This window comes from Eleutherodactylus coqui, chromosome 5 (assembly GCF_035609145.1).
Source record: "Eleutherodactylus coqui strain aEleCoq1 chromosome 5, aEleCoq1.hap1, whole genome shotgun sequence".
Lineage (NCBI taxonomy): Eukaryota > Metazoa > Chordata > Amphibia > Anura > Eleutherodactylidae > Eleutherodactylus > Eleutherodactylus coqui.
Window position 1 is genome coordinate 7080471 of NC_089841.1, and position 24768 is coordinate 7105238.

General features: G+C 51.3%; 1 protein-coding gene and 1 pseudogene across 1 annotated transcript; one reads left to right on the forward strand and one right to left on the reverse strand.

Moving 5' to 3' along the window:
• Positions 1 to 599: 599 nt before the first annotated feature.
• Positions 600 to 9835, reverse strand: LOC136627278 (zinc finger protein 271-like; annotated as a pseudogene).
• A 531-nt stretch (positions 9836 to 10366) lies between these two features.
• Positions 10367 to 20123, forward strand: LOC136627286 (zinc finger protein ZFP2-like). Its single transcript, XM_066602272.1, has 6 exons — positions 10367 to 10378; positions 10629 to 10740; positions 14950 to 15088; positions 15654 to 15830; positions 15908 to 16031; positions 18145 to 20123. Exons 3-6 carry the CDS (start codon positions 15011 to 15013, stop codon positions 19437 to 19439), a joined length of 1674 nt encoding a protein of 557 aa, XP_066458369.1. The 5' UTR covers positions 10367 to 10378; positions 10629 to 10740; positions 14950 to 15010; the 3' UTR covers positions 19440 to 20123.
• Positions 20124 to 24768: the final 4645 nt, after the last annotated feature.

Consider the following 24768-nt stretch of genomic DNA (forward strand, 5'->3'; position numbering starts at 1 on the left):
TGCCTGTCCAGACGTTTGACCGTTTCCTGACTCCAAGGCTGTAGACTCCAAACCTGACTAGAGCAGGACCACCTAGTCAAACTACCCCGACAGGCCCCCCTGACTCTGAGGCTTTATCTCCAAACCTGACCCGAGCAGGGGGCCCCTGCGGGGACTTCCTCTCCCTTAAAGCAATTCACTGACCTTGCCAACCGACCAGTACTCTCAAAACGACAGGCATGTAATCATTCCTCTATATTTTATAACAGGTTCTTTTCACGTGATCGAGACTTAAAGAAGTACCTGTTGTATGGCTCCAAAGTGTCCGGCCTTGACACAACACAGGCAAACCTGAACTTGGCACACAGGTATAGATAATCAATTTATCTTACCGTGTTGAGTAGATAGGTGGGCCCACCAAATCCAAGGTTGTCTGTCCGCGTCTTGTGTCCGGGCTTCTTTGGATCCTAATCGATCACGCTGCCCGCATTCTCCACCAAATGTCGTAGAATTCCTTTGCGGAATCACGGCTTACTCAATTAGGAATGATCACACCCTTCCAGATTGATTGATTAAGGTACAGTGCACTGTCTCCCAGAAGAAACTTAGTCTGACCCAAGTTCAAGAAAAAGTAACTTCCTTATTTATTCTTGGCGCGTAACAGTTTATAAGGCACATCAAACACAGCCCTTTTGGGGCAGGCAAGAATTACATAGACACAATGTGTTGATTGATTATTGGATAAGCGTCTTCCTTCATCCGGTCATCTGGTATTGCCTGTCACGTGGTGGCACTCTGGAGAGTGGAATGGGCTGTCTCGCCCCACGTGTGTCAAACCCGATATGATTGGAGACTATTTCATGAATTAGTAATTGCATAGACCGCCCATGTTATTTGCATCTGTTTCCAGTAAAATTGCTGGGGGATTTTCGCGGTAATCAAAAAACGGTAGTCCGTCTCGGATGCGGTTGATTGTCTGATTCCTAGTTCCGTATTAGTGCATGCAGCTGGACAGTCAAATATATTTATACATGTTGGTTACGGCTAAATTGCTAAATTCCATCTTTGTCAGCAGAGTTATGAAAAACAGATATTTCATATAAGCATTGCCTCATACTATTGTGTAACTGTGTATTGTGTACGTACACTTCTATAGCTGAATCAAAACAGAGTTAAAGCATTTGAATTAACAATTTCCCCGTAAGGCCCCAAATCCCAATACACAAAGATTTATATACTGGGATTGCCATCACAATCAGAGGTCAGTACAGAGATCTCTCCCATCATCTATTATACCCAGGACTGTAACAAGGGGGCGCTCTAATGACTATGTATAGATATATCAGGGGTCAGTACAGAGATCTCTGCCATCATCTATTTATACCCATTGACTGTAACCAGGGGGCGCCCTTTACATCTAGAGGATAGAAGGTTTCTTCACCGACATAGAAGGGGCTTCTTTACTCTAAGCGCAGTGAGACTGTGGATCAATGACAGATTCGATAAGAGTTCAGGAGGGTACTGGAGGTCTTGAGTGATAAAATGTTATATGGAATAATCAACACCTTCAGCAGGGTCGGTGATCCGGGGATTATTCTGATTGCCAGACTGAAATCGGGAAGGATTTTTTTCTCCTGAAATGGGGAAAATTGGCTTCTACCTCAGTGGCTTTTTTCTTTTTGCTTCTTCTGAATCAACATGGGCTGGGGGAGGGGAGGGGGGTGTAATAGGCTGAAGTGGATGGACCTATGCCTTTTTCAGCCTAGCATACCCGGTTACTATGCAGTTAGGTCAATTATCACCAGAAACTAGCTGGTGGGCAGAACCCAGAAGGTGGATCTGTTTATAGCGGGGCCTGACGCCTCAGGAGCGGTGTTACACACAGTGGAAGCAGCCTGATTTTAAAGAATTGTTTCAACAGATATGAAAACCTTGGAACACATTGTCCAATGAAACTAGGTGAGCCGATTGACTGGTAGCCGCTTTCCCTCAGATCTCTGTCCCGCACCCACATCCCAGCAAGCAGAAGTGTGTTTCGAGTGCCATGGGGGGTATACATACGGTCTTTTACGTTACTAAGTTGTCAATAAAAGGACTAAAAAGCGTAAAATATCTGAATAATTCAGTAATAACGATTCTTACGATCATTTGTGGGAACGATGAATATTCAAAACAGTCCCAGAAATATGCAAATAAGGGAGATGGAACAATACCTCCACAGCACCACCTAGTGGAAGGCAACATTCCTTCAAATCAATGTTGCAATCAATGCCGAGAGAGCATGAATGGCCTTTTAAGTCTTCTCCCTCACTGGTCTCCCTAAGGAGAAAAGATAGCATTTCTGACCTCATGGGAGGCCTCTCACTAGCCAAGCCAAAAACCTACTGCACACCAATGAGGGACAAACACCCGTCTGTGCGTGGAATCTGGCTTGGCTTTCAATTCCTAGTTATTGTTACAAGGCTTTTATAAAGAGTCTAACATTGATTTGAAGGAATGCTGCTTTCCGGTAGGTGGCGCTGTGGAGGTATTGTCCCATCTCCCTTATTTGCATATTACCCAGGGGAGCATGAATGGCCTTTTAAATCTCTTCACTCGCTGCTCTTCCCAAGGAGGAAAGATCGCTGGGTTTGCTGCGCCATTTCTGGGACTGAAACACTGTGTATAATGAAAACAACTTTCCTGAAGATCCCATATTGACAGTCCATGAATTTAATACAAATGTTCCCTTGGGGTGTCTTTATGCATCCCTCCCCCAATGTCACTTCTGGTTTATGATGACAATACAGCTGGACTGCTATAACCAAGACTCTGCTTTACAATCACAATACTTTTCTTGCATGGATCCTGAACACAGCGGATCTCAAGGAAATAGATGTGGAGCATTCAGGAGATTCAGACTCATTGCACCCCAAAATAAGTCCTTACTGGCTGGAATGTCTGTGAATAACCTTTATTATGGCTCTTATAAGATTTCTATAGTCCAAACAGGAATATGGTTTCTTGTGTGCGAATTCACTCATGAATTTTCCTGAATATTTACTCAGAAAACATTTTCCACATATCGGAAAAAAAATAAAACTACTTCTCTGATGGCCCCGAAGTCTCTAGTAATATAGCATTATCCTCATTGTGAATCTAAATACTGATTCACCACTGTGTGGCTTCTCTCATGTACAACAAGATGTGATCTGTGGGCATAACATTTCCCACATTCTGAACATGAATACAGTTTCTCTGATGTGAAACAAGAGTGGATTTATCTTTAAAACATTTCCCACACAGTGAACATGAATACGGTTTCTCTCCTGTGTGACTTCTCTGATGTGAAACAAGAGTGGATTTATCTGTAAAACATTTTCCACATTCTGAACAAGAGTATGGCTTCTCGCCCGTGTGGCTTCTCCCATGTTTAATAAGATTTGCTTTGTGGGTAAAACTTTTCCCACACTCTTAACATGAATACGGCTTCTCTCCTGTGTGACTTCGCTGATGTTCAACAAGATTTGATTTATCTGTAAAACTTTTCTCACACAGTGAGCATGAATACGGCTTCACTCCTGTGTGAATTCTCTCATGTGCAACCAGCTCTGATTTCTGGATAAAACATTTTTGACATTCAGGACATGGCTATGGCTTCTTTCCTGTGTGGATTCTCTCATGCTTAACAAGACTTGATTTAATTGTAAAACATTTCCCACATTCTGAACATGAATACGGCTTCACCCCTGTGTGACTTCTTTTATGTGTAACAAGATTTGATTTATCTGTAAAACATTTCCCACAGTCTGAACATGAATACGGCTTCACTCCTGTGTGAATTCTCTCATGTCTAACAAGAGGTGTATGCTCTGTAAAGCATTTTCCACATTCTGAGCAGGAGAACGGCTTCTCCCCTGTGTGAACTCGCTCATGTACAACAAGACTTGATTTCACAGTAAAACATTTACCACATATTGAACATGAATACGGCTTCTCACCCGTGTGAATTCTTTCATGTGTAACTAGCCTTGATTTCTTAGGAAAACATTTCCCACATTCTGAACATGAATACGGTTTCTCTCCTGTGTGAATTATCTCATGTCTAACAAGATGTGTATGAACTGTAAAGCATTTTCCACATTCTGAGCAGGAGAACGGCTTCTCTCCTGTGTGAAGTCGCTCATGTACAACAAGACTTGATTTCACAGTAAAACATTTACCACATATTGAACATGGATATGGCTTCTCACCCGTGTGACTTCTCTCATGTCTAACTAGCCTTGATTTAGTAGGAAAACATTTCCCACATTCCTTACAGGAATATGCCTTATTTCCTGTGTGACTTCTCTCATGTCTAACAAGACTTAATTCTTCTGCAAAGTATTGCCCACATTCTAAACTTGAATGCGGTTTCTCTCCTGTGTGGATTCTCTCATGTGTAACCAGATCTGATTTCTGGGTAAACCACTTCCCACATTCTGAACAGAAGTACGGCTTCTCTCTTACATGAATTATTTCGTCTCTTACAAGATCTGAGCTATTGGTGAACGGATTATCACACTGAAACCTTTCGCCCCCTTCCAGACCTGTACTTGGGGTAACAATCGGTGGTCGGTGAGGAGAAGGTTCCATCTGATTATTGGGATTACAGGACAGATCAGTACTGTGAAGTCCTGGATGTACTTCAAGGGTCATGAGGTTTTCTCCTGAGGAGAGCGGTGGGACATCTTCATCCTCTACTTTATAATTTACCGATGACACAAAGTTTCCCTCCAAGTGATTTTCTGTGAAGATTAAAAACGGATTCTGTGATTTTTTTTCTTGAACCACAAAATAGACAACTTCAGAGCATTCTCAGACTGCAAACACACCGACCGTGTATGATGCAAATTACAGGCGATAGGCAGAAGCAGATCCAGCAGCAAGGAGCAGTGTCAGTCCTTGCTTTAGATTCTTTTTGAATCCATCCCTGGTTTTAGCAATAAGATCTGCCTATAAATTGCCTGTGTGATTGCAGCCTCGTTATAAGGGATCCCAACCAATCCTTTCCACTAAGAATTCCGGCTGTTCTAGGGGGACAGAAGGTCCTATCAGGTAGGACCATGATCACGGAGTGCTGTCTGTGGCTGGTGGGCTCAGTCTGCCGAGTGACATGACAGGTAGACCGTAGGATGAATGGGGAGCAGGGGGTGGGGGCTGCTGATTGGTGGTTTTACTGCATGGGGGCGGCGACAAGGGTTTCCTTAACTCATACAATCCCTATAACTTAAAGTCAGCTCAAAAGTCCTTAGATCCACTCCTAGCTGACCTGAGGGAGTGATGGCCCCTACGCCGTGTGACCTGGCTGGGGCCCGCGGGGCGGAGTTGCCGCAGAGTTTCTCAGCAGACTTCCTGCACGGAAATTCCACTTGTATTCTTAAACCCGACACAAAGCGGCAAAGCGGATGAGATTCGCAAAAATCTCGTTCCCCAGCTGTGGACAGTCCCATGCGGACAGGCCTGTGCAAAGGGACATGCAGCACGGAACTCAAATGTGCAACATGTCAACTGCATCGCCGTCTCCACCGCGGCGCTCTGCCCTCTATGGGGAGAGATTACCGCAGCGGAATACAGGCAGAGAAACACTTCCAACCTGCACCAAATGGCGCGGCTATAAGCAGCCTTTCCACTGTGGAAACCTTGAACCTTTCTGTGCGGTCCCGCTGCGGGCATTCTGCGAGACGTCCCACGGGGCCCCGGCCTTAGGGGGACTGATGGCTGGATATTGCAGCCTGGGGCCTCATTTACATCAATGTTGGTGCTGAATTCCTATAGGATAGCGAATACAATAGCGCAGTATGCGGGGGAAGGTCTGTGCTGGGGGCCGGCGTGTGCCGATTAGGGGGAGGACGGAGTTATATGCTCAACGGAGACCGTGGACTTGTGGCACTGGGGAATGCATGGAGCCAGTGATGGCCATTCATAGGTCGGGAGGAGTGTTGGGCAGATGGAGAAAGGTGGCCAGTTCAGTTTTCTTCATGTCAAGTTTTAGAAAGTAGAATGAGGAGGAGAATGAGAAGGATATGACCGACGGACGGAAGATTTGACTGCCACCGATAGTCATGGACTCTAGAAGCTGTCCTAGGCTAGAGTTAGGGCAGGCTCACACGAGCACCGGGTATTTCCTGGGCATGACAGGGTATCCCGCGCCCGCCGTCTGTATCCCGCGCCCGCCGTCGCTATCCCGCGCCCGCCGTCACTATCCCGCGCCCGCCGTCACTATCCCGCGCCCGCCGTCACTATCCCGCGCCCGCCGTCACTATCCCGCGCCCGCCGTCATGCGCAGGCTTGCTGGTTCCATTTATTCTTTTACTCCCCGCTGTCCCTTAGTGCCGTTATGTATAGACGCCGCACACAATCTACTTGGGTGTGTACAGTGTTTTGCACAACCCCCCAGAGCACAGAGCTCTACTGCACACAACACACAGTAACAGAACACGCCACCATCTTTTTTATGTGCTAGTGTGACTAACAGCAAACCCAATGTACTTGAATTGCCGCAACGTACCGCACAATACGCAACTCCAATACGCTCATGTAAGCCCGGCCTTATGGCTGGAAGATAGTAGGGGGCACACGGACCAAGCCGGTACTGAGCAGCACTTACAGATCGACCTATCTATCTCTACAGAAGTAGGACATCCCCTCTCGGTCAGGTGAGCTGTAGGCCAATGCTGCCACAAGCGGGCCTCCGTCCCAGTATGCCGCGGGCCGGACACCAGAAGCAATATGCCCATTAGATAAGACTTTCAGTTTACAATGTAAGTAGCGGCATCCAGTGTCTTTCCTAATACTTTATTTGTATATTCCCCAGAGTGCTGTGTGTCTTCAGAGGAAAGGCGAGATAGAGGAAGAAAAGGAGAGCTGTCTTCTCACCCGGTGATGTGAGGGGCCGGTGGTCCTCCATCATGACGTCCTTGTACAGATCCCGATGTCCTCCTATATACTCCCACTCCTCCATGGAGAAATAGACGGTGACATCCTGACACCTTATAGGAACCTGACAACACAACATACAGTCATCACCCAGACCCTCCTGTTACTGTATAATGTCCCCCACATTCCCCGCAGCGTCACCTCTCCGGTCAGCAGCTCCGTCATCTTCTTGGTGAGCTCTAGGATCTTCTCCTTATTGGTCAGGGGGTGCGGGGGAGGCTCTGTGATGGGGCCCGGGGTCCGGCTCCATCCTCCTGACTCCTGGAGATGGATGATGGGAGTCACAGAGTCAGCGGATGTCTTCACTACTGTGTAATCCTGTGGATGATGAGACACTCAGGGGATTATTAGACCATTTTTGCCCCTTTTTTTGGTGTATAAATGTAGAAAGTTTTGTTACACATTAAATTTAAACTAAAATTTGCCACTTTTACCATCTTTCACACTGGAGAAAAGTTACAAGAAAAGGGGTGGGGCTTAGTGGACCGACAAATTTTGTATAGTTTAGAAACAGCGCCATATTTGTCCATAGGTGGTCTCTGGTATTGCAGATCTGCTCGAGTCACCTAAAAGGGGATGAGATGCCACACCAGATCCTCAGGAGAGGCCACCAATATCAGATCGGTGGGTCTGCACCCAGCGTACCGGCCATCAGCTGATTAAAGAGGCTGCGGAACCCGAGAGTACGCCGTGGCATCATCACCGTAGACCCGATGCAGCGGCGGTACACAGTCCCATACACCTGAGAGGAAGCGGGCTGCAGGTAGGTCACGTGACGAAGGAATCCAACATCACTGACCAGTAGAATCCGCGGCCCCGACAGGAGCGTCCGGGCGTCTCCAAACAGCCGGCAGAAGATACACTAGAAACCTAGAGCCGCTCACCTCTCCGGTCAGCAGGTAGATGATCTCCAAGGCGGCGTTCAGTAGGATCTCCGTAATCTCATTCCGCTCCTTGTCCATCCTTGGTGGTCATTCAGGAGAAAACTGGCTGATGTGGAGGATCTGGTCCTGCGGGAACCTTCATGAAGAGAGGAGCGGCTGTAATCATACAGGGGACATCATAGGGGACATACAGAAGTCACTTATAGAGCGCTGAGAGACGCAGGTTCTCCATCACCCCATGGATTACAGGAGGATTCCCATCCACAGGATGCCCCACACATGGCTGACAGATGGGGGTCTCACAGGATGCTCCACACATGGCTGATAGATGGGGGTCTCACAGGATGCCCCACACATGGCTGACAGATGGGGGTCTCACAGGACGCCCCGCACATGGCTGACAGATGGGGGTCTCACAGGATGTCCCACACATGGCTGACAGATGGGGGTCTCACAGGATGATCCACACATGGCTGACAGATGGGGGTCTCACAGGACGCCCCACACATGGCTGATAGATGGGGGTCTCACAGGATGCCCCACACAGGGCTGACAGATGGGGGTCTCACAGGATGCCCCACACATGGCTGACAGATGGGGGTCTCACAGGACGCCCCACACATGGCTGACAGATGGGGGTCTCACAGGACGCCCCACACAGGGCTGACAGATGGGGGTCTCACAGGACGCCCCACACATGGCTGACAGATGAGGGTCTCACAGGACGCCCCACACATGGCTGACAGATGAGGGTCTCACAGGACGCCCCACACATGGCTGACAGATGGGGGTCTCACAGGACGCCCCACACAGGGCTGACAGATGGGGGTCTCACAGGATGCCCCACATATGGCTGACAGATGAGGGTCTCACAGGACGCCCCACACACGGCTGATAGATGGGGGTCTCACAAGAACGCTTGGTGAGGAACGGAGAGAGGGGGCCGCGTATCAGGACTAAGAAATACAATACTAACATATTGGGAGCTGCTGCGATGGTAACGATCTGTATGTGATAGAGTAACATTTGTATCCAGGGCTGCGAACATGGAAAGTGTAAAAAAAGTTAAGAAACAACTCAGAATGTGACGGGTGTTCATGATTGTGTCCTAAAGAATAGTGATGGTTAATCAGTGAGTGCCGGGCATCCCAGAGCCACGCCAACACTGCAACCCCCTGCCAAAACTACAAATACTGATATAACATGAGGGATGGCAGGCTGCGGGCCCGTGGGCTGATGGTGACGGGGCGTGTTGTGGGGTGGCGCGGGGTGTTGTGGCGTGTTGTGGGGTGGCGCGGGGTGTTGTGGCGTGTTGTGGGGTGGCGCGGGGTGACGTGTTGTGGGGTGGCGCGGGGCCTCGGCTATTTATTTCCTTTTGCACTCAGACGTCCCCTCTCGCACGCAGACGTCCCCTCTCGCACTCAGACGTCCCCTCTTCCGGCTCCACCTGTAATCGTTCTTCCGTCCTGAAGTACAGAGCGGGCCGGGGGGCGGAGCCACTGCCACAATCCGAGTGCTCACTAGGATCGCAGCAGGTAACACTCAGCGGTCAGCAGGGGGCGCTGATAGGCCAACGACTACATTCACAGCAGGACTAATAGTGCGCCCCATCATCTGTTACTGACCTCGGCAGCCGGAACCACACGGGGATCGAACCGGCGACCTTCAGGCTGTGAGCGGCCCTGACACAGGAGGCTCCGGCAGCAGATGTGATCGCAGCGTCCAGGGCGGAGGGGGGCTGAGCGGACAGGAGGAGAGACTCAATGGGATTGGAGGAAAACTAGAAGCTCCTCCCCCAGCTTAACAGACCCCGCCCACCGGCACCACCGCGGACGGAGAAGGTAAAATGATACGGGGCGGGGGGAGACTGGAGTCAGGATGTGACGCGGGCGGAGGGGCGGAGACTCTGGGGGCTTCCCAACAGCTCCATAATCCTTCCCCCCTCAGCCGCCACAACTATACAATGGGTGGCCACAAGGGGCGCACTGAGGGAGCTGTGGGGCTGAGGAGCTGAGGAGTACACCGCTGCATCCTTCCCGCCGCCGCCATGACCTGCTGTAACACCTTCCGCGCGGGAGCCGGTAGCGCCGTTCTGTGGAACCATTGGGGTCTTTCGGTTTTCCTCCTCGCAGTCCCCGAGATGTACCGGTGAAGCGGATGGAACTGATGGGCGGAGTCCACAGCGGTGACCGGGGGAAATGCCGTAACACCCTGATAACAGAGAGTAGCAGCAGCGACCACCAGCCTGCACGAGCTGAAGGACCTGAGGAGCGTTCACCGTCATGTGACCGGTCACATGAGTGGGCGGGGCTCCGAGAGGATAATCCGCTTTCACAGTTTAGTCCCTCCCTCTCACGTGACCGGTCACATGACGGTGGCTCTGCACAGGTCCTTCAGTCACTACCTCCACAGCTGACTTCCGGCTCTCGGTCACGTGGTCTCCGCTCTCCCTCTGCTGTTGTGTTCTGTGAGCTGTCTGGTTCTCTCTGTTATCAGCCAGCAGCTCCTCCATTCCTCCTGTAGTCACGGCCGCCGCCGCCGCTCTCCTCTCCCCTGGGGTTTGTAACTAAGATTTTGGGGACTGGGAATTTTGTAAAACTTCTTCGCTCCCTCCACCCTGCAGGGGACGACCCCTGCCCCCCCCCCCCCTCCGCCCCGAGGGGGACGACCCCCGGCGCCCCTCCCCCCGCCCAGTATCATTTTACCTTCTCCGTCCGCGGTGGTGCCGGTGGGCGGGGCCTGTTAAGCTGGGGGAGGAGCTTCTAGTTTTCCTCCAATCCCATTGAGTCTCTCCTCCTGTCCGCTCAGCCCCCTCCGCCCTGGACGCTGCGATCACATCTGCTGCCGGAGCCTCCTGTGTCAGGGCCGCTCACAGCCTGAAGGTCGCCGGTTCGATCCCCGTGTGGTTCCGGCTGCCGAGGTCAGTAACAGATGATGGGGCGCACTATTAGTCCTGCTGTGAATGTAGTCGTTGGCCTATCAGCGCCCCCTGCTGAGTGTTACCTGCTGCGATCCTAGTGAGCACTCGGATTGTGGCAGTGGCTCCGCCCCCCGGCCCGCTCTGTACTTCAGGACGGAAGAGCGACTACAGGTGGAGCCGGAAGAGGGGACGTCTGCGTGCGAGAGGGGACGTCTGAGTGTAAGAGGGGACGTCTGAGCGCGAGAGGGGACGCCTGAGTGCGAGAGGGGACGCCTGAGCGTAAGAGGGGACGTCTGAGCGCGAGAGGGGACGCCTGAGTGCGAGAGGGGACGCCTGAGTGCGAGAGGGGACGCCTGAGTGCGAGAGGGGACGCCTGAGTGCGAGAGGGGACGCCTGAGTGCGAGAGGGGACGCCTGAGTGCGAGAGGGGACGCCTGAGTGCGAGAGGGGACGCCTGAGTGCGAGAGGGGACGCCTGAGTGCGAGAGGGGACGCCTGAGTGCGAGAGGGGACGCCTGAGTGCGAGAGGGGACGCCTGAGTGCGAGAGGGGACGCCTGAGTGCGAGAGGGGACGCCTGAGTGCGAGAGGGGACGCCTGAGTGCGAGAGGGGACGCCTGAGTGCGAGAGGGGACGCCTGAGTGCGAGAGGGGACGCCTGAGTGCGAGAGGGGACGCCTGAGTGCGAGAGGGGACGCCTGAGCGCGAGAGGGGACGCCTGAGCGCGAGAGGGGACGCCTGAGCGCGAGAGGGGACGCCTGAGCGCGAGAGGGGACGCCTGAGCGCGAGAGGGGACGCCTGAGCGCGAGAGGGGACGCCTGAGCGCGAGAGGGGACGCCTGAGCGCGAGAGGGGACGCCTGAGCGCGAGAGGGGACGCCTGAGCGCGAGAGGGGACGCCTGAGCGCGAGAGGGGACGCCTGAGCGCGAGAGGGGACGCCTGAGCGCGAGAGGGGACGCCTGAGCGCGAGAGGGGACGCCTGCGCGCGAGAGGGGACGCCTGCGCGCGAGAGGGGACGCCTGCGCGCGAGAGGGGACGCCTGCGCGCGAGAGGGGACGCCTGCGCGCGAGAGGGGACGCCTGCGCGCGAGAGGGGACGCCTGCGCGCGAGAGGGGACGCCTGCGCGCGAGAGGGGACGCCTGCGCGCGAGAGGGGACGCCTGCGCGCGAGAGGGGACGCCTGCGCGCGAGAGGGGACGCCTGAGTGCGAGAGGGGACGCCTGAGTGCGAGAGGGGACGCCTGAGTGCGAGAGGGGACGCCTGAGTGCGAGAGGGGACGCCTGAGTGCGAGAGGGGACGCCTGAGTGCGAGAGGGGACGCCTGAGTGCGAGAGGGGACGCCTGCGTGCGAGAGGGGACGCCTGCGTGCGAGAGGGGACGCCTGAGTGCGAGAGGGGACGCCTGCGTGCGAGAGGGGACGCCTGCGTGCGAGAGGGGACGCCTGCGTGCGAGAGGGGACGCCTGCGTGCGAGAGGGGACGCCTGCGTGCGAGAGGGGACGCCTGCGTGCGAGAGGGGACGCCTGCGTGCGAGAGGGGACGCCTGCGTGCGAGAGGGGACGCCTGCGTGCGAGAGGGGACGCCTGCGTGCGAGAGGGGACGCCTGCGTGCGAGAGGGGACGTCTGAGCGCGAGAGGGGACGTCTGAGTGCAAAAGGAAATAAATAGCCGAGACCCCGTGCCACGTCACAACACGCCACATCACCACATGCCACCCCACAACACGCCTCGCCACGTCACCCCACAACACGCCACACCATGTCACCCCGCGCCACAACACGCCACCCCACAACACGCCACATCACCACGTGTCACCCCACAACACGCCACGTCACCCCACAACACGCCACACCATGTCACCCCGCGCCACAACACGCCACCCCACAACACGCCACATCACCACGTGCCACCCCACAACACGCCACACCATGTCACCCCGCGCCACAACACGCCACCCCACAACACGCCACCCCACAACACGCCGCGCCACGCCACCCCACAACACGCCACACCATGTCACCCCGCGCCACAACACGCCACGCCACCCCACAACACGCCACATCACCACGTGCCACCCCACAACACGCCACGCCACCCCACAACACGCCACACCATGTCACCCCGCGCCACCCCACAACACGCCATGCCATGTCACCCCGCGCCACAACACCCCGCGCCACCCCACAACACGCCACCCCACCCCACAACACGCCACATCACCACGTGCCACCCCACAACACGCCACCCCACAACACGCCACGCCACCCCACAACACGCCACACCATGTCACCCCGCGCCACCCCACAACACGCCACGTCACCATCAGGCCACGAGCCCGCAGTCTGTGATCCGTCGGCCCACGGGCCCGCAGTCTGTGATCCATCGGCCCACGAGCCCGCAGTCTGTGATCCGTCGGCCCACGGGCCCGCAGTCTGTGATCCGTCGGCCCACGGGCCCGCAGTCTGTGATCCCTCGGCCCACGGGCCCGCAGTCTGTGATCCATCGGCCCACGAGCCCGCAGTCTGTGATCCGTCGGCCCACGAGCCCGCAGTCTGTGATCCGTCGGCCCACGGGCCCGCAGTCTGTGATCCGTCGGCCCACGGGCCCGCAGTCTGTGATCCGTCGGCCCACGGGCCCGCAGTCTGTGATCCGTCGGCCCACGGGCCCGCAGTCTGTGATCCGTCGGCCCACGGGCCCGCAGTCTGTGATCCGTCGGCCCACGGGCCCGCAGCCTGCCATCCCTCATGTTATATCAGTATTTGTAGTTTTTGGCAGGGGGTTGCAGTGTTGGTTGGCGTGGCTCTGGGATGCCCGGCACTCACTGATTAACCATCACTATTCTTTAGGACACAATCATGAACACCCGTCACATTCTGAGTTGTTTCTTAACTTTTTTTTAAACTTTCCATGTTCCCAGCCCTGGATACAAATGGTCGTCTATCACATACAGATCGTTACCATCGCAGCAGCTCCCAATATGTCCTGATACGCGGCCCCCTCTCTCCGTTCCTCACCAAGCGGGACGGGGCCAGGAACCCCTCATTCCCCACTAGTACACGTTCTTGTGAGACCCCCATCTATCAGCCACGTGTGGGGCGTCCTGTGAGACCCCCATCTATCAGCCATGTGTGGGGCATCCTGTGAGACCCCCATCTGTCAGCCATGTGTGGGGCATCCTGTGTGGCCCCCATCTGTCAGCCACGTGTGGGGTATCCTGTGAGACCCCCCATGTATCAGCCATGTGTGGGGCATCCTGTGAGACCCCCATGTATCAGCCATGTGTGGGGCATCCTGTGAGACCCCCCATGTATCAGCCATGTGTGGGGCGTCCTGTGAGACCCCCATCTGTCAGCCATGTGTGGGGCGTCCTGTGAGACCCCCATCTGTCAGCCCTGTGTGGGGCATCCTGTGAGACCCCCATCTGTCAGCCCTGTGTGGGGCATCCTGTGAGACCCCCATCTGTCAGCCCTGTGTGGGGCATCCTGTGAGACCCCCATCTGTTAGCCATGTGTGGGGCATCCTGTGAGACCCCCATCTATCAGCCATGTGTGGGGCATCCTGTGAGACCCCCATCTATCAGCCATGTGTGGGGCATCCTGTGAGACCCCCATCTGTCAGCCATGTGTGGGGCATCCTGTGAGACCCCCATCTATCAGCCATGTGTGGGGCATCCTGTGAGACCCCCATCTATCAGCCATGTGTGGAGCATCCTGGGAGACCCCCATCTATCAGCCATGTGTGGGGCGTCCTGTGAGACCCCCATCTATCAGCCATGTGTGGAGCATCCTGGGAGACCCCCATCTATCAGCCACGTGTGGGGCATCCTGTGAGACCCCCATCTATTAGCCGTGTGTGGGGCATCCTGTGAGACCCCCATCTATCAGCCATGTGTGGGGCGTCCTGTGAGACCCCGTCTATCAGTCATGTGCGGGGCGTCCTGTGAGACCCCCATCTATCAGCCATGTGTGGGGCATCCTGTGAGACCCCCATCTATCAGCCCTGTGTGGAGCATCCTGTGAGACCCCCATCTATCAGCCACGTGTGGGGCATCCTGTGAGACCCCCATCTATCAGCCACGTGTGGGGCATCCTGTGGATGGGAATCCTCCTCTAATCCATGGGGTGATGGAGAACCTGCGTCTCTCAGGGCTCTAGAAGTGACTTCTGTATGTCCCCTATGATGTCCCCTGTATGATTACAGCCGCTCCTCTCTTCATAAAGGTTCCCGCAGGACCAGATCCTCCACATCAGACAGTTTTCTTCTCTGAATGACCCACCAAGGATGGACAAGGAGCAGAATGAGATTACGGAGATCCTACTGAACGCCGCCTTGGAGATCATCTACCTGCTGACCGGAGAGGTGAGCGGCTCTAGGTTTCTAGTGTTTCCTCTGCCGGCTGTTTGGAGACGCCCGGACGCTCCTGTCGGGGCCGCGGATTCTACTGGTCAGTGATGTTGGATTCCTTCGTCACGTGACCTACCTGCAGCCCGCTTCCTCTCAGGTGTATGGGACTGTGTACCGCTGCTGCATCGGGTCTACGGTGATGATGCCACGGCGTACTCTCGGGTTCCGCAGCCTCTTTAATCAGCTGATGGCCGGTACGCTGGGTGCAGACCCACCGATCTGATATTGGTGGCCTCTCCTGAGGATCTGGTGTGGCATCTCATCCCTTTTAGGTGACTCGAGCAGATCTGCAATACCAGAGACCACCTATGGACAAATATGGCGCTGTTTCTAAACTATACAAAATTTGTCGGTCCACTAAGCCCCACCCTTTTTCTTGTAACTTTTCTCAAGTGTGAAAGATGGTAAAAGTGGCAAATTTTAGTTTAAATTTAATGTGTAACAAAACTTTCTACATTTATACACCAAAAAAAGGGGCAAAAATGGTCTAATAATCCCCTGAGTGTCTCATCATCCACAGGATTACACCGCAGTGAAGACATCCGCTGACTCTGTGACTCCCATCATCCATCTCCAGGAGTCAGGAGGATGGAGCCGGACCCCGGGCCCCATCACAGAGCCTCCCCCGCACCCCCTGACCAATAAGGAGAAGATCCTAGAGCTCACCAAGAAGATGACAGAGCTGCTGACCGGAGAGGTGACGCTGCGGGGAATGTGGGGGACATTATACAGTAACAGGAGGGTCGGGGTGATGACTGTATGTTGTGTTGTCAGGTTCCTATAAGGTGTCAGGATGTCACCGTCTATTTCTCCATGGAGGAGTGGGAGTATATAGGAGGACACTGGGATCTGTACAAGGACGCCATGATGGAGGACCACCGGCCGCTCACATCACCGGGTGAGAAGAGAGCTCTCCTTTTCTTCCTCTATCTCGCCTTTCCTCTGAAGACACACAGCACTCCGGGGAATATACGAATAAAGTATTAGGAAAGACACTGGAAGCCGCTACTTACATTGTAAACTGAAAGTCTTATCTAATGGGCATAGTGCTTCTGGTGTCCGGCCCGCGGCATACTGGGACGGAGGCCCGCTTGTGGCAGCATTGGCCTACAGCTCACCTGACCGAGAGGGGATGTCCTACTTCTGTAGAGATAGGTCGATCTGTAAGTGCTGCTCAGTACCGGCTTGGTCCGTGTGCCCCCTACTATCTTCCAGCCATAAGGCCGGGCTTACATGAGCGTATTGGAGTCGCGTATTGTGCGGTACGTTGCGGCAATTCAAGTACATTGGGTTTTGCTGTTAGTCACACTAGCACATAAAAAAGCTGGTGGCGTGTTCTGTTACTGTGTGTTGTGTGCAGTAGAGCTCTGTGCAAAACACTGTACACACCCAAGTAGATTGTGTGCGGCGTCTATACATAACGGCACTGGGGGACAGCGGGGAATAAAAGAACAAATGGAACCAGGAAGCCTGTGCATGACGGCGGGCGCGGGATAGCGACGGCGGGCGCGGGATAGCGACGGCGGGCGCGGGATAGCGACGGCGGGGGCGCGGGATAGCGACGGCGGGGGCGCGGGATAGCGACGGCGGGGGCGCGGGATAGCGACGGCGCGGGATACCCTGTCATGCCCAGGAAATACCCGGTGCTCGTGTGAGCCTGCCCTAACTCTAGCCTAGGACAGCTTCTAGAGTCCATGACTATCGGTGGCAGTCAAATCTTCCGTCCGTCGGTCATATCCTTCTCATTCTCCTCCTTCTTCTACTTTCTAAAACTTGACATGAAGAAAACTGAACTGGCCGCCTTTCTCCATCTGCCCAACACTCCTCCCGACCTATGAATGGCCATCACTGGCTCCATGCATTCTCCAGTGCCACAAGTCCACGGTCTCCGTTGCGCATATAACTCCGTCCTCCCCCTAATCGGCACACGCCGGCCCCCAGCACAGACCTTCTCCCGCATACTGCGCTATTGTATTCGCTATCCTATAGGAATTCAGCACCAACATTGATGTAAATGAGGCCCCAGGCTGCAATATCCAGCAATCAGTCCCCCTAAGGCCGGGGCCCCGTGGGACGTCTCGCAGAATGCCCGCAGCGGGACCGCACAGAAAGGTTCAAGGTTTCCACAGTGGAAAGGCTGCTTATCGCCGCGCCATTTGGTGCAGGTTGGAAGTGTTTCTCTGCCTGTATTCCGCTGCGGTAATCTCTCCCCATAGAGGGCAGAGCGCCGCGGTGGAGACGGCGATGCAGTTGACATGTTGCACATTTGAGTTCCGTGCCGCATGTCCCTTTGCACAGGCCTGTCCGCATGGGACTGTCCACAGCTGGGGAACGAGATTTTTGCGAATCTCATCCGCTTTGCTGCTTTGTGTCGGGTTTAAGAATACAAGTGGAATTTCCGTGCAGGAAGTCTGCTGAGAAACTCTGCGGCAACTCCGCCCCGCGGGCCCCAGCCAGGTTACACGGCGTAGGGGCCATCACTCCCTCAGGTCAGCTAGGAGTGGATCTAAGGACTTATGAGCTGACTTTAAGTTATAGGGATTGTATGAGTTAAGGAAACCCTTGTCTCCGCCCCCCATGCATTAAAACCACAAATCAGCAGCCCCCACCCCCTGCTCCCCATTCATCCTACGGTCTACCTGTCATGTCACTCGGCAGACTGAGCCCACCAGCCACAGACAGCACTCCGTGATCATGGTCCTACCTGATAGGACCTTCTGTCCCCCTAGAACAGCCGGAATTCTTAGTGGAAAGGATTGGTTGGGATCCCTTATAACGAGGCTGCAATCACAGGCAATTTATAGGCAGATCTTATTGCTAAAACCAGGGATGGATTCAAAAAGAATCTAAAGCAAGGACTGACACTGCTCCTTGCTGCTGGATCTGCTTCTGCCTATCGCCTGTAATTTGCATCATACACGGTCGGTGTGTTTGCAGTCTGAGAATGCTCTGAAGTTGTCTATTTTGTGGTTCGAGAAAAAAATCACAGAATCCATTTTTAATCTTCACAGAAAATCACTTGGAGGGAAACTTTGTGTCATCGGTAAATTATAAAGTAGAGGATGAAGATATCCCACCGCTCTCCTCAGGAGAAAACCTCATGACCCTTGAAGTACATCCAGGACTTCACAGTACTGATCTGTACCGTAATCCCAATAATCAGATGGAACCTTCTCACCGACCACCGATTGTTACCCCAAGTACAGGTCTGGAAGGGGGCGAAAGGTTTCCATGTGATAATCCGTTCACCAATAGCTCAGATCTTGTAAGAGACGAAATAATTCATGTAAGAGAGAAGCCGTACTTCTGTTCAGAATGTGGGAAGTGGTTTACCCAGAAATCAGATCTGGTTACACATGAGAGAATCCACACAGGAGAGAAACCGTATTCAAGTTTAGAATGTGGGCAATACTTTGCAGAAGAATTAAGTCTTGTTAGACATGAGAGAAATAAGGCATATTCCTGTGAAGAATGTGGGAAATGTTTTCCTAAGAAATCAAGGCTAGTTAGACATGAGAGAAGTCACACGGGTGAGAAGCCATATCCATGTTCAATATGTGGTAAATGTTTTACTGTGAAATCAAGTCTTGTTGTACATGAGCGACTTCACACAGGAGAGAAGCCGTTCTCCTGCTCAGAATGTGGAAAATGCTTTACAGTTCATACACATCTTGTTAGACATGAGAGAATTCACACAGGAGAGAAACCGTATTCATGTTCAGAATGTGGGAAATGTTTTACAGATAAATCAAATCTTGTTACACATGAAAGAAGTCACATAGGAGAGAAGCCGTATTCATATTCATGTTCAGAATGTGGGAAATTTTTTACAGATAAATCAAATCTTGTTAGACATGAGAGAATCCACACAGGAGAGAAGCCATATTCATGCCCTGAATGTCAAAAATGTTTTATCCAGAAATCAGAGCTGGTTGCACATCAGAGAATTCACACAGGGGAGAAGCCTTATCCATGCTCATTGTGCGGGAAATGTTTTACTAGTAAATCAACTCTTGTTATACATCTGAGAAATCACACAGGGCAGAAGCCCTATTCATGTTCAGAATGTGGGAAATCTTTCGTAAAGAAATCAACGCTGGTAACACACGAGAGAATTCACACAGGAGTGAAGCCGTATTCATGCTCACTGTGTGGGAAAAGTTTTACAGATAAATCAAATCTTGTTGAACATCAGAGAAGTCACACAGGAGAGAAGCCGTATTCATGTTCAGAGTGTGGGAAAAGTTTTACCCACAAAGCAAATCTTATTAAACATGGGAGAAACCACACGGGCGAGAAGCCATAGTCATGTTCAGAATGTGGAAAATGTTTTACAGATAAATCCACTCTTTTCACATCAGAGAAGTCACACAGGAGAGAAACCGTATTCATGTTCACTGTGTGGGAAATGTTTTAAAGATAAAACCACTCTTGTTTCACATCAGAGAAACTGTATTCATGTTCAGAATGTGGGAAATGTTATGCCCACAGATCACATCTTGTTGTACATGAGAGAAGCCACACCATGGTGAATCAGTATTTAGATTCACAATGAGGATAATGCTATATTACTAGAGACTTCGGGGCCATCAGAGAAGTAGTTTTATTTTTTTTCCGATATGTGGAAAATGTTTTCTGAGTAAATATTCAGGAAAATTCATTAGTGAATTCGCACACAAGAAACCATATTCCTGTTTGGACTATAGAAATCTTATAAGAGCCATAATAAAGGTTATTCACAGACATTCCAGCCAGTAAGGACTTATTTTGGGGTGCAATGAATCTGAATCTCCTGAATGCTCCACATCTATTTCCTTGAGATCCGCTGTGTTCAGGATCCATGCAAGAAAAGTATTGTGATTGTAAAGCAGAGTCTTGGTTATAGCAGTCCAGCTGTATTGTCATCATAAACCAGAAGCAAGTGACATTGGGGGAGGGGTGCATAAAGACACCCCAAGGGAACATTTGTATTAAATTCATGGACTGTCAATATGGGATCCTCAGGAAAGTTGTTTCATTATACACAGTGTTTCAGTCCCAGAAATGGCGCAGCAAACCCAGCGATCTTTCCTCCTTGGGAAGAGCAGTGAGTGAAGAGATTTAAAAGGCCATTCATGCTCTCTGGGTAATATGCAAATAAGGGAGATGGGACAATACCTCCACAGCGCCACCTACCGGAAAGCAGCATTCCTTCAAATCAATGTTAGACCCTTTATAAAAGCCTTGTAACAATAACTAGGAATTGAAAGCCAAGCCAGATTCCACGCACAGACGGGTGTTTGTCCCTCATTGGTGTGCAGTAGGTTTTTGGCTTGGCTAGTGAGAGGCCTCCCATGAGGTCAGAAACGCTATCTTTTCTCCTTAGGGAGATCAGTGAGGGAGAAGACTTAAAAGGCCATTCATGCGCTCTCGGCATTGATTGCAACATTGATTTGAAGGAATGCTGCCTTCCACGAGGTGGTGCTGTGGAGGTATTGTTCCATCTCCCTTATTTGCATATTTCTGGGACTGTTTTGAATATTCATCGTTCCCACAAATGATCGTAAGAATCGTTATTACTGAATTATTCAGATATTTTACACTTTTTAGTCCTTTTATTGACAACTTAGTAACGTAAAAGACCGTATGTATACCCCCCATGGCACTCGAAACACACTTCTGCTTGCTGGGATGTGGGTGCGGGACAGAGATCTGAGGGACAGCGACTACCAGTCAATCGGCTCACCTAGTTTCATTGGACAATGTGTTCCAAGGTTTTCATATCTGTTGAAACAATTCTTTAAAATCAGGCTGCTTCCACTGTGTGTAACACCGCTCCTGAGGCGTCAGGCCCCGCTATAAACAGATCCACCTTCTGGGTTCTGCCCACCATCTAGTTTCTGGTGATAATTGACTTAACTGCATAGTAACCGGGTATGCTAGGCTGAAAAAGGCATAGGTCCATCCACTTCAGCCTATTACACCCCCCTCCCCTCCCCCAGCCCATGTTGATTCAGAAGAAGCAAAAAGAAAAAACCCCACTGAGGAAGAAGCCAATTTTCCCCATTTCAGGTGAAAAAAATCCTTCCCGATTTCAGTCTGGCAATCAGAATAATCCCCGGATCACCGACCCTGCTGAAGGTGTTGATTATTCCATATAACATTTTATCACTCAAGACCTCCAGTACCCTCCTGAACTCTTATCGAATCTGTCATTGATCCACAGTCTCACTGCGCTTAGAGTAAAGAAGCCCCTTCTATGTCGGTGAAGAAACCTTCTATCCTCTAGATGTAAAGGGCGCCCCCTGGTTACAGTCAATGCTGGGTATAAATAGATGATGGGAGAGATCTCTGTACTGACCCCTGATATATCCATACATAGTTATTAGAGCGCCCCCTTGTTACAGTCCTGGGTATAATAGATGATGGGAGAGATCTCTGTACTGACCTCTGATATATTATACATAGTTATTAGAGCATCCCCTTGTTACAGTCCTGGGTATAATAGATGATGGGAGAGATCTCAGTACTGACCCCTGATATATCTATACATAGTTATTAGAGTGCCCCCTTGTTACAGTCCTCGGTATAATAGATGATGGGAGAGATCTCTGTACTGACCCCTGATATATTATACATAGTTATTAGAGTGTCCCCTTGTTACAGTCCTGGGTGTAATAGATGATGGGAGAGATCTCTGTACTGAAGCTCATACATCTATACATAGTTATCAGAGCGCCCCCTTGTTACAGACCTGTGTATAATAGATGATGGGAGAGATCTCTGTACTGACCCCTGATATTTCTATACATAGTCATTAGAGCACCCCTTTGTTACAGTCCTGGGTATAATAGAGGATGGGAGATATCTCTGTACTGACCCCTGATATATCTATACATAGTTATTAGAGCGCCCCCTTGTTACAGTCCTGGGTATAATAGAGGATGAGAGAGATCTCTGTACTGACCCCTGATATATCTATACATGGTTATTAAAGCGCCCCCTTGTTACAGTCCTGGGTATAATAGATGATGGGAGAGATCTCTGTAACTCATGTTTATATTAGTAAAATAAACAGGAAAGGAAAAACTCAAGTAAACCATAACAAAAAATTAGCCAAAGAACAATACAATACATCCTGGCACCATAGTAAATAAAGATTTCTGATTAAGAAATTTGCTGAAATCTGTCTGGCTGGCATCTTGCTAGTTGGTACTTTTGCTGGCACCTCTGCTGGCATCCTGACACTCTCTTAGCTGGTGGCCTGATATCCTTGTGTCATGCCGATAACTTGCTCGCATGAGAGGGATAATGGTTAGTGGTAAATCCTACGCCGGTGCCATCTATATGTATATTCTCATTTTGCACAACTTTGCATATTTATATATATAAAGGAAAAAAATCACTACTTTTCTTTTAAATTTTCCAAACCAAAATTAAAAAATGAGAATTCCCTAAAACTAAAGATTAGAGTTGAGCGAACGTACTCTGGCGAACTTGACGCTCGTTCGAGTATTAGCGTACTCAATGGTGCTCATTACTCAAATAAACATCAAGTCGGGTTCGACCCCGCCTCAGTTTTTGGCTTCTCCCCGCTGTGCCTGTCTTGGTCTCTCCCCGCTGTGAAGCAGCGTGCGTCATTGGCAAATTCTTTTGTCTGGCAGGGGGGAGAGAGAGAGAACCAAGGGGAAAAAAAACAAAGCTCAGGACCCGGCGTCCCACATACAAATATGCTCCAGTCTCCCAGTGTAGTCAATGGGGTTCGTTAGTCGAGTAGAGCTCTCGAATTTTTGGAGAAGCTTGACTCGAATTACGCGGACCCGAGCATTTGGGTGCTCGCTCATCTCTAATAAAGATACTAAAATTACTTAAAACGCATAACTTAACTTAAAAAAAATTGTATAGGTTATTTTCTTGCACATACATACAATACTCTTATGCCACACATTTATACTCTCACCACCTGGATCTAGGTTCAGCATTTGCAAGCCCCTCTATCACTTTATCTCAAAGCAAAACAAAAAGCTATTACCAGAATTGGAGGTTCTAGGCTAGGGCACCCCAAAAGAGAAACGCCTCCACAGCGGAGAGGCCCTGCTACGCTCCAAAGAGTGCATCCGTACTAGGTCACGAAGAATGTCCCTAGTTACCACAGATACTAGGAGGATTTTCTGGCGCGTTGATACGAAACGCCTCGTGCGCCATGTGTAATACCTAACCACTAGACTAACTAGATATAAAATACACTTATTCCTATCACCCAAATCTTTAAACACCTCATAGGCCCACTCTGGGTAAGAAAGGACAGCCAGCTGAGGACAGCCAATGGCAACCCCTAACCTTCTATATACCTCTGCATTAAAGGGGCACCGAAGTAGGAAATGCTCCATGGTCTCCACTCTTCACGGGGGCAATTTCTTTCCTCTGTGTTCCTGTACTTCAGGTTGTCTCTCACATATAGCTTACTGTGAAAGGCGCACCAGGCCAAATCCCCAAACTTCAATGGGACTCTCAGAGTTTAACACAATTAGCCCTCCCCTCCAGGTCCTGGCCATTCCCTGAGGGCCAATGATTTTTGGAAGCAGGAGGCCAAGACACATCTCGTGAAGAAGTTGCCTTGATAGAGTCCTGATCTCTACAGCCCCAATGCCTAGTGGAGAATAAGCATCAGAGCAACATAAGCCGGGAGATGTCCGTGTGACATGTGTAAATCTTTCACATGCTCACCTGTCTCCTATTCCTGGAAAAAAGGCCGAAACCATGCCTTGGAGAAGACTACCCACCAAGGAACCCTTTCTGTATTCCCGAAGTTGGACAAATTAATCTTTATAAAGGTGTTTACTTGAAACACCATGTGACTGACCATACCCAATCCCCCTAGTCTCCTTGTGTGGTATGTGACCTCTTGCTTCACTAGATTCAGCCTGTTTTCCCATAACAGCTGAAAAAACATTGCAGATCTGTGTCCAAAGAGGCACTGGCAAAATGAAAATGCTGCTTAAATAGATGAATAAGGGGAGCAGGACAGTTTTGATAAGGCTCACCATTTCCCTCCGAAACAATGACCATCCCTTCCATTGGTTGATCTTTTTACTGGCAACTTTCAGCCTTCTCTCCTAATTTTTTTGCAGGGTAATTACCTTAGCCAAAACAGATGCCCAATACATTTGCTGATTCCTGGGGCTCTGGGAGGGTGTCAGAGTGATTAAAATCAGGATCTCCTTCTCCCAGCCAGAGACTTTCCCACTTCTCCCAGTTGAGTTGGAATCCAGAAGGTTCGGAATACCTACTTACCTCTGTCACCACCTTTAGAGCCAACCTGAGCCTCCTCAAGTCTGCCCCAACCCCCGCCAACGGCTCACGACCCCACCTCCTGAAAGAGGGGTCGATCGCGAATACATATAGCAAGGGACTCAAGGGACAACAGTTATGGACATGAGACCCCACCCCAAAGGGGCAAGTAACTCAACCATTCACCAGTGGGAAACCCAGCCCCCCTATACAAAGTCTTTAGCCAATTGACAAAACCCCCAGTACACCGTATTTCAGCAGGACCAACCAAAGGTACTTGTGGTTCACCATATTAAACACCTTTGCCTGATCCAGAGACAGCAAGAAACCCCTCCAATTCACAGCCTTACGTTGTTCTACAGCCT